General features: G+C 37.7%; 1 protein-coding gene and 1 long non-coding RNA gene across 3 annotated transcripts in view; both read left to right on the forward strand.

The window, feature by feature from the left end:
• LOC112306635 (uncharacterized) overlaps positions 1 to 10404 on the forward strand; it is a 95761-nt gene extending 85357 nt beyond the window's left edge. For both annotated transcript variants that reach the window (XR_002974969.3, XR_002974973.3), the window contains one exon: positions 6503 to 10404. This is a non-coding gene — a long non-coding RNA (uncharacterized lncRNA). The remainder of the gene's footprint in view (positions 1 to 6502) is intronic.
• On the forward strand, positions 313 to 1412 carry LOC112306620 (thymosin beta-4-like). The gene has a single exon (XM_053918000.1). The coding sequence runs from the start codon at positions 1268 to 1270 to the stop codon at positions 1400 to 1402; it is 135 nt and encodes a 44-aa protein (XP_053773975.1). The 5' UTR covers positions 313 to 1267; the 3' UTR covers positions 1403 to 1412.
• Positions 10405 to 10826: the final 422 nt, after the last annotated feature.

Below are 10826 nucleotides of genomic sequence, written 5' to 3' on the forward strand. Positions count from 1 at the left end.
CCACCACAGCTCCCCCCTGCCCCACCCATCCCTACCTCCCACCCTTGAACCTATCCCCTTTGGCTTTATCCATGTGTCCTTTTTAAATGTTCTGTGATGGCTCTTCCTGTATTACACCCCTTTATCCCTCTCCTCCCTCCCCTCTGGTTACTGTCAGTTTGTTCTTTATTTCAATGTCTCTGGTTATATTTTGCTTGCTTGTTTGTTTTGTTGATTAGGTTCCACTTATAGGTGAGATCATGTGGTATTTGTTTTTCATGGCCCAGCTTATTTCACTTAACATAATGTTCTCCAGTTCCATCCATATGTCAAGAAGGATAGGAGCTCCTTTCTGCTGCGCAGCATTCCACAACGAAGACTTTTGCTTAACCTGCTTCTCTGTTGACTATTGCAATTTCCACAACTGGGTCTTTTATTGAGAGTAAGAAAACATTCATCTTCAAGGCAGGCCACTTTCCTGGAGTCATGAACTCCAGCTGGTCTTGCTTTATTTACCTTGCATTTGGTCCCACTAGAGCTGTACCGGTACCGTACCGGTACTGTCCTCTGGAACATTCTTGCTACGTTTGCATTTTTTCTTTGGCAAATAGGCTTTTGCATATGTTATAGTCACTTACTCTGCTCTAAGGAGGTGACCACTGTCCAAACAGATTAATCCTAAAAAAGTGTTAACAATAAATTATCAAAATTGTGTCACACATAATAATCCCCACAAACCAGAGACAAAGCCTGTTGGTAAAAAGAAGATGGGATTCTCTTCACTTTTGTTGTTATTATTCTGTACTGTATTTGTTTTCTCTTGCTGCAAAGAAATCATCACAAGTTTAGTGACTTACACCACCAGAAATTTTTCATCTCACTGTTTCTTTTGGTCAGAAATCTGGGCACAGCATGGATAGATTCCCTGCTCAGGGCTGCAGTCAAACAGTTGGCTGAGGTTGGGATCCTCATTAAGCTCACTAGTTGTTGGCAGCACTTATTTTCCTGTGCTTGTAGTACTGAGTTCCCTAGTTGCCTTCTAGATGTTGGCCAGAAACTACTTGCAGTGCCTCAGTGCTGTCTGACGTTCCTTGACAGATGGTCCCTCCATTTCAAGTCAGCAACAGTGCGTCAAATCTTTCTCATGGTTTGAGTCTCTGACTTACCCTTCTGTAATCAGTTGGACAAAACTGTCTGCTTTTTATGAGATTATGTGATTCAGCAGCAGTCACTGAGCACATCGGACTTTTCTCTCATTTATGTGCTTCCCTTGGCTTCCTCAGCAACCATGTCTGATAAACCTGATATGGCTGAGATTGAGAAATTGATTAGGTCGAAATTGAAGAAGACAGAAACCCAAGAGAAAAATCCACTGCCTTCCAAAGAAATGAGTGAACAGGAGAAGAAAGCAGGTGAATTGTAATGAGGCCCGTACCACCAATATGCACTGTACATTCCACAAGCATTGCCTTCTTCTTTTTTTCTTATTTATTTATTATTATTATTTTATTTTTAAATTTTTATTGTTATATTGGATCAAAAAACTATGGTGTATTTACACAATGGAATTCTACGCAGCAGAGAGAAAGAAGGAGCTTATACCCTTTGCAACAGCATGGATGGAACTGGAGAGCATTATGCTAAGTGAAATAAGCCAGATGGTGAGGGACAAATACCATATGATCTCACCTTTAACTGGAACATAATCAACAGAAGAAAAAAGCAAACAAAATATAACCAGAGACATTGAAGTTAAGAACAATCTAACAATAGCCAGGGGGGAGTGGGGAGGGGACAAGGGGGAGAAAAGGCATTGCCTTCTTATTCTACTTCATTTAGCTGTTTAACTTTGTAAGCTGCAAAGAGGTTGGATCAGTTTAAATGACTGCTGCCCCTTTTCACTGAGAACTACTGACAACAAAGCCTGCATCTGCCTCTCCCACCTGCCTCTCTGGCTGGCAGGGAAGGAGAAGGACTTGCATGTTGGTGAAAGAAGAAGCTGGGTGGGATGACAGTGAAATATAGAGTGAAAATCAAGCTGTTCCAAGGTGTCCTGCAGGCTCTAAGGTGCAGTTTGAGTGCCATTTTTTTTTTGTTAAAATGATTTTAATTATTGGAATGCACAATTTTTTAAATGTGCAAATAAAAAATTTTAAAACCTGGGGAAAAAAATAATTATGTGATTAAGTCAAGCCATCTGGATTATCCCCTATTTTAAGGTCCAGTGATTTGTGACCTTAATTACATCTTCAAAATCCCATCATAGCAGCTCTTTGGTTAAGCTTGATTGAGTAACCAGGGTCCTGAAACTTTTGGGGGGCATCTTAGGCTTCCACGTGTACTATGCTATGCACATACATGTGTGCTTATAGAATAAGTGATATTTAGAGAGTAAAGAGATTGAGAGACTCCCAAGTGTTATAAAATTAAAATAAAGAAAAAACAAACAAGATCTTTCTTCTTTAGTCTTTGGTTTGGTAAGTGTAGGGAAACTTTCAGTGATAAACTCTTTGGAAAAAATCCTGACTTGGAGGAGAATGTTTACATCTAAGAATGTTGGGCTAAGTAAAAAGTGCCATGTATATAACTCTGGTAATATCTGTGATCCAATGTAGTTGAGACTCCCATTCATTTTTTTTCAGTCTTGACGGGGTTATTTTTTTTAACTTTTGTTATTTTTTCTATCTATGTATCTATGTATGTATCTATGTATCTATCATTTATCTATTTATTTTCTGTCTATCTATCTATCCATCTATCATCTATTTATTTATTTAAAAAATAGCACAGACAACTGTTGGAGCAAAGTAAGATTTTCTGCTCCAAATAGCTAGCTGTCCACATGTAGTTAGTGATTTAGTTAATAGTTAGTGATTTCCACACATAGCATTTTTTTTTGTTCCAGTACACAGCTCTATGTCAGGGATAGGTTGCAAGTTTTAGCCTTGGTGGAGGCTAAAATGGACCACCAGCTCAGGGTCCTTGCAATATCCTGCTGCATGCTTACGCTCTTTTCTCACTTTGAAATCACTCCATTCTTATACTTAGGTTTCTTCTTCAACATCTCTTCCAAGAGAGCCTTCCTTTCTTCCCTTATTTTAATATTTAAATTTCTTGCTATTTGTGTTTACTTTTTTGGCTTTTATTTAAAATGTACCTACAAAGTTTCTCTCTCTGTATCTCAGTCTCACTTAAAGGGACTGCTATCTGCCCAGTTTGCCATAGATGAGGCCATTGATCATCCAACACCCATACCCTCTTTCAAATGACACTTCTGGTCCATTGTCAAAATCTATCAACTACTGGCTTCAAATTACCTTCAGAATAAAGCCCAATCTTCTTGGCATATAAAGTGTTGCTCCCTGCTTACCTTTTCAAGATCAACCCTTCTTGCCACTCTTCCCAATCATGTTGACTATTTACAGTTCTTCAAATACGCTTTTTCTCCTTTGTGCTTTTGTTCATACTGTGGTCACTGCATGTAATGATGACTCTCCCACATGCCTTACTCATTCCTCCTTGTGCTACTTATCCTCTAAAGTCAGAGTCAGGTGTTACCTCCCTCCTCCATCCCCCACTACTAAATGAGTGAGGTAGCTACCTTTCCTTATGCTTCTGTAGTTCCCTGTACATGTACTTCTTTTATATCACTTTTTAAACTTAACGAGATTTATTGTTTTGCTTTTATGCTTTCCCCAAAGAGAATAAATGTTGAGGTTAGAAATTTTGTGTTGTTCATCCTAGCTTCATGAATAGTGACATTTTTGTGAATGAATGTGTGAGTGAAGAGATGAATATCAAAAAACACATAGAGAGTGACTATTGGAGTTGGTTTTCAGTGATTCAAGATGTTACGAATACTACCTTATACTTCTATTTTTCAGGTAAAAAAATCATGTAGTCCAGACATTCCACAAAAATACAATGAAACAGTTGCATTCCCAAGGCATACAGACATTGAACCTTTCAGATTTCATGGATTTCCATTGCTTATCCAATGAATATTCCTTTATTTGTAACTGTGAAGATGGAGCAACATACATTTTTAAAATGTTCAGTTTGCAAATTAAAAAATTTCCATTTATATGGAGAGTCACTTTGACCTTGAAGATGCTATGGAATGGAAAGAACGTAGATTGCCCCAAAATTCCACATGCGTGTGCCACATGAGCCTTGGTTGGTGTGGTTGTGAAGTGTGGGTTGATAGGCCTGCATCCACAGTGCACTAATTATGAGAAATATAAACACATGTTGCTAATTTAAGCAGCTTTCATCTTGGCTTTGGTAGTTAGACAAATTTCTCTGTTTATTTTATGAACAAGAAGAGTAGGGAAAGCCAGTGTAAATTGCTAGTCAACATCTACATAATATAAAACACATTGGAAATTTGTTGACTGTTTCCTCATTTATTCAACTCAGATAACCAGCATGCATTTTTTTGGCCTGAATTAATAAGCTTGGTGGTCTACATTTATCAAATTAACTGGACATTTCTAATTTCGTATTTCAATTTGTTTTGCATGAAAATGGTACTAGAAAGTACAACTAAAACAAATCTTTACATAATTAACAAAATAGGCCTTCATTAATTGTTTATGAAATTCTATCAGTTAAGTGTCTTAGTCCATTAACACTGCTATAACAAAATATTATAGACTGGTGGCTGATGAAAAAGAAAAACTTATTTCTCAAAGTTCTGGAAACTGGGAGTTCAAGATCAGGGTACCAGCGTGGTTGGGTTAGGGTCTACTTCTGGGCTGCAGACTTCTTATATCCTCTAATGGTGGGAGCTCTGTGCGATCTCTTTTGCAGGGGCACCATTCCCATTCATGAAGGCTATTCCCCTATGATCTACTTACCTCCCCAATGTCCTGCCAAGTAGTACCATCAGCTTTGGATTTAGAATTTTGAGGAAACACAAACATTCGGATAATAGCAGAAAGCAACCGTTCTGAAATTTTAAAACCATGTACACGAATCTCCCATACATTTTTTACTAGACAACAACACAGGACTATAGTAAATGTGTTACCTATGTCTTCTGATTTTGATAATAGTAGTTTTGAAACAAAAGACATATTTTCATGATGTATCATAAAGAAAAAAATATAGATTGATTGTTTCCCACCCGGATTTCTTCATAGGAAAGAAAAAAGACCATGTAAAAACTATTAGCACAGGAGGTCTTTTAAAGTTTCTTTCTTTCTTTTTTTTACTAATGTATGTAAATTTGGAAAATCATACATTTTTTAAAAAGATTCTATTCATTTATTTTTAGAGAGAGAAGGGAGGGAAAAAGAGAGGGAGAGAAACATTGATGAAAAAGAGAGACTTTGGTTCCCTCTTGCACATGGCCCAAATGGGGACAGAACCTGCGACCCAGGCAAGTGCCCTGACTGGGAATTGAACCAGAGACCTTTCACTTTGCAGGGATGACACCCAACCAACTGATCCACATGGGTCAAGACAAGGAAAATCATAAATGTTCTGATGAACTTAAAGCTTCTTGGTAGCCTCAGATCCTTCTTTACACAATTTAAAATTAAACCTTAAGTTGGGATTAAAGAGAGGCCCAATAAGTAGAATCTTATTAACCTGCCTGTCTTGAACCAGTTGAGAAGATAAAAGATGATCCTTTGTAACACAGAGCAAAAAGGCATGGAGGAGTGTGCATGCTTGTTGCAGGCTTCACACTTCTGAGACAGAGGGACCAGGAAGAGGCGGGAAACTCAGGTCTAGTTTCACCTTCCAAACTCAACACTCAGATGAAGCCTGCTGCCCCCTTGAGGACCAAAGGAGGCACAGCAAAGACTTCTGGCTGTCCTTCCCATTAATGGCGCTCCCTTCACATGGAAGAAGTGGAGGAGTAATCATCCACCTCTTAATGTTATATATTTAGTTGAATTTTCTCCCTAATTATATCATAATACGTAAAATAAAATTAGTGGTCTTAATACTTTGTTTTTGGCTATGATGAACTCTGTCTTCTGATTGAACTGAAGAACTGATGAATTTTGATATGTATTTCCCAAATCTTCTTCTTTTGAAACATATTCAGCTGTAACAGACTAAATGCATTTCCCCAAGTTCCTACCCTGAAAATTATGCCTGAAGGGTGAGTATTATTATAAATTATTATTCATAACTGTGAGCACACATTCAAAAACTAATATGTTTTTCCAGAAAACTTCCAGATGGAAACTAAAAGCACAAATATACGGATATGTTCATATATGGACATGCTTGGTATTTAGTGAACTAAATATTGAAATATTTGCCAAAATGTTTTCAGATTTTGTGTGTGCATGCCATGAAAACATGATTATTTATACCATATGCCTGAAAACAATATTATTTTGACAACTGAAATGTTCATCCTCAGTAACATTCTATGTGCATTTTAACCAGATTTAGAAAATTACTTCATTTATGAGACACTATTAAATTTTCTTAATAAAAAATATAATAAATTTCACTGTATCCATAATGTTTAAGGCTCTATCTATGTGTTCTCTGTTTGCAGATTCTGAAGTGAGGAGATTTGAAGATGAAAATTTAGAAGCAAGTGGTTTAAAGGGATCAAAGATTCATCATTGAATTTACCTGTAATTGTAAGAAATGCTTCTCTTAATTTAAAAAAGAGGTTTTAAAGATGAAATCACAACATACAGCCATACAATTTTGTTAATAAGGCTTGCACTATTGAATTTCTGTCAGGTAAATAATTTTTTTTAATTTAAGATCATTGTTTTAGCTTAAATGTATTTTAGCCACCTCTGTAATGTCTTTTATAAACTGACCTTTCTAGATACACCTTATCTCCTGGGTACACGGGTACACAAGAAAGACCGAAGGAATATGAACGAAAACAGTTGCTGACTGCATTTCAAAATCAAGCACTTGTGTTTAATTTCTTTTGTTTTTTGCCACTGCCCACATAATTTTCATTATTTAAAGGGCTCCCTAAAGTACTGCTTATACAAATTAACAGTAATTTTTTGTTTGTTTTACTTGTCCTTGCTTGAGGCAATACATGTGTAATCAAAAACAGAGGCTAATTTTTTTTCAGACTTGTGTTGTGGTCTCTTGACTTCCTGAAGAGGCATGAATAAAACCACTAAGCCACATCATGAAATACTTTATTTGCTTTGAGGTATCAATTATTGTTATTATGGGCAAAATGCATTCTGAGAAGAATGGACATGTTAAAAGGCAACTTCATCTTGTGTTCCTTAACTGAGTGGGAATTTCTGGTCATTCTGCAGAACAATACACTTCTAGAGACTGAATTCATGCAGCTTAATGGCAAAAATTCGACATCTAGTTAAGCTGAATTGTAGAAAAGTCAAGTATTTGGACACCTAGGGCTTCTAGTTGAGGGCGATCTTTGGCTGTCTTCTTGAAGACATGGAAGTTGAAACTGTAGCTAATATTAGTATAGCACATACTCTTGATTTTCCTCCAAAACTGAGGAATCAGGGGAACTCTGGTTCATCAGAATTTGTAATCTTCTACTTGTATCCAACTTCAATGTATAAACAAAGTAATGGATAGTATCTAATCTCTGTTGTTTATATCTGTGTCATATATATTCACAACGTCTACCTTTCCTTTGGTTGAACAGGTTGGAAAACTATTAACTGTATCTCCCAGACTTCCTTGCAGCTGGGGTTTAGAAGCAATGAGGATCTGCCAATCTGCCTCTGCCATGAGATCTGAAGGTGGACGTGAGGCTTAAGCCATTCTCCTGTAGCTTTTAGCTACTGCTGTTGGCCAGCAAGGTCACAGAAATAGGAAGTCTTTTTAATTTGGTTTTTCCCTGTCCATTCCTCAGCTCCCAGGTTTGCAAGAAGCAGAGACAGAAGTGGTGCCATCTTGATCAGGGCTTCAGATCTGGGAATCACAGCTGCCAAGGCCCATTTTCCAGCTTCTTGGATATGGAGAAGCCACTGGAACAAATAATTTGGGCTTCTTCCTTCCACTGTAGCTCCAGTGGCAGCCTTATTGGGGTCAGCTTTTTTTTTTTTTTTTTTTGAAGTCATTCCAGGAGGCCAACCCTAGAAACCATTCCTTGAACCTTTTCACTGCTTTTGTAAGCACTAAATTCCCTGTTTTAAATCTGTCCCTGCTTAAGACACATAGAGTGACCACTCTCTGTCCTGCACCAAATGCCTCCTGGTACAATAGGCAAGCAAAGAAAGATGTAACTGTTTAAAAGGCAGAGTTCTGTTTCACTTTTAGTAATGTTCTACATTATTTATTTGAAGATGTGCACTTTCCTTTCCATTAAATAATGAAAACTAGATATGCCCAAATCTAAATTTACAATCAGATAAGGTAGAGAGTAAATTTTCACAGCAAAAAGCATTTTTTATATTTCATAACACTTGGTTAAGAAACACAAAGGTTAATTTATATTTGAGTAAGATATAAATCACTGATGTCTTTAAGATAGTCATAAAAATCACATATATGATTTCAAGGGAAAGATAAATTGTAGTCCGTGAAGAGAGCAGCTGTACTTAAAAAAATAGAGTAACAGTCAATGAATTTAATAGTAACAGTGCAGTGTTGCGTATGTGTTTTCCTGTCTGGGTAGACAAAGGGTTTCTGCAGTCTGGGTGAGCAGACAGTTCCACAGACATAAGTTCTCCCCAGAAAACTCCTTGGAGCCTGTTCAAGGCAAATGCTACCTGGGCTTGGTTAAAATAATGGCTCAGAGTGATAGCCAGCCAAGGGAAGAAGCACTGGCTTGGATGCCAAGAACCCAGACTCACTCAGGGAAGGTCCCATGAGGTTCGCTGGACCTAAAATTAAGTGAATATACACTGTCTCCTGGATTGGTTTCCATGGAAATTTGTGTTTATGGGGGAGCCTCAGATTGTTGCTTCCCAGCCAAAATATCTGGACAGTTCAATCAGTTGAACCCTTCCCAGAATTCCGCTGACTGGATATTTTGTCTTTAGGGCTGGCGTGAAGCGCTGATCGAAATGGCAGGGTGAAAAGCATCTTCTAGTTGCAGAGGCCGGGTACTTCCTGAGGGCTGGTATTGAGCAAATTGGACTCGTGGGGTTGATGGGAATAGATGCCACAAACAATGAGAATCACATGAACTACATAAGCCATGGGTGAATGTGAATATTTCTGAATCCAAACTCCGTGTAGTTATTTAATGATAAGCCTGTAATCTTTCTTGCTTCCCCCTGAGAGAGCAGGAAAATGATTCGCCAGATTGTATGGATGTCTTCATCATGTTTACGTTGCTATCGGAGAAGTGAAAGGACACATAATAGCAAGATTTTCTTTACCTAAGACATGGCTTGTAAAAAATGGGAAAGAAAAGAAAGAACTCATGCACACAGACAACAGTGTGATGACTGGGAGGAAGGGGGATAGGTGGAGATGGAAGAGGGCGCGGGGGGATAGAAAAATTAAAATTAAATTAAATTAAAAGGACAATAAAAAAGGAGTGGTTTGCAATGCATTTCTAGGGCTTATCAAATCAGTTTCATCCAGCTTATAAACATTTGTTGCACACTGAATCCCTGTAGCTCCCAGTGCCTGAGCTTGGGCATAAGCACAGGCAGAGCAGGCGTCTCGGCCTCAGAGTGGCGGTTCTCGATCATGGATGTGTGGTAGAATCAGTTGGGAGGCTTTCAAAAATATTCCTGCCTGGGCCCCCCCTGCAAGCTATCAGAATATCTGTGGACTTGGACCTAAATGCTAGTGTGCTTCTAAAGTTCTCTAAGTGTTTCTAATTTGCAATCAGAGTTAAGAACTCTGTTCAGTGGAGTAGAAATGTATACGCATAGAATGTGATGAATGCTGAAATTTATGGCTAAAATTAGGCTGGTATACAGCTTTTTAGCACACACACATATATTTTGGAAATTATCTTTAAAAGCATACAGAGTGTATTATGTGCCCTAAGACTAAGTCCCCCTTCGTATTGGCTGCTGTGGCAATTTGTAGTCAGCCCTTCTTCATTTGAAATTGCGTGTTATTATTATCTATCTTGGTACATTGGAAACTCGGTGGGAGTAAAGATCTTGTTCCTCTGTTACCTAACACAGTGCCGAGCCTGTAGTAGATGTTCAAATACATTTCAATGAAGGGATGATTTTGCCAAAAATAAATTCCCACATTCATATAAGCCATCATTCATTACTGATGAGATTGTCACCTATATTCTAGGTCATGAATCTTTCCTGAAAAAATGCCATCCGGAGCATAAACAACAGGTCTGGTACGAAAGCTAGGACTCAGCACTGCTTAGAGTTGCACATTATACTGCAGGCAGGCTGGCCTGTCTCCTGCAATGAGGATGCTGAAAGTTTTTGCACCTGGGGTTCTATATTTTACTATTCAGCTTTCATTTAAAATTTTAAAATTGTTCCAATATAGTAGAAGATATCTCAATTATATGCCAAGTCAAAATGTCTTATTTTTAATGAAACTTTAATTACTCCATTATCAAACTGACATTCTCCTTTTCCTTGTGATGTCATCCTAAAATTTAATTTGTGTTAAAAATCCATCTTTTCTTTCCTGTTAATTACTAGGAGACAGAGCTGTGTGTCTCTTTATACCTGACAGCAAAAAAGTAGCTAAATCAGAGGCAGGAAATAATTGGCACATTCACACATTATCCTTACGTTTAGACTTCAAATCCAAAGGCTACAGGTTAACTTTATCTTTTGGTCAAAGGTGTTTCCATTTAAAAAAATGTGGTCAGAATTTGGCTCCATGATCAAAATATAAATCTTCTAAAATCCCACAACCTTTTCTTTAAAAACCAAGCAAGCATCTCTGTTGAAGACAGGGTAGGTTATTAGCTAAAAAAACAG

Source organism: Desmodus rotundus, chromosome 2, assembly GCF_022682495.2.
Source record: "Desmodus rotundus isolate HL8 chromosome 2, HLdesRot8A.1, whole genome shotgun sequence".
In the NCBI taxonomy this organism is placed as follows: domain Eukaryota; kingdom Metazoa; phylum Chordata; class Mammalia; order Chiroptera; family Phyllostomidae; genus Desmodus; species Desmodus rotundus.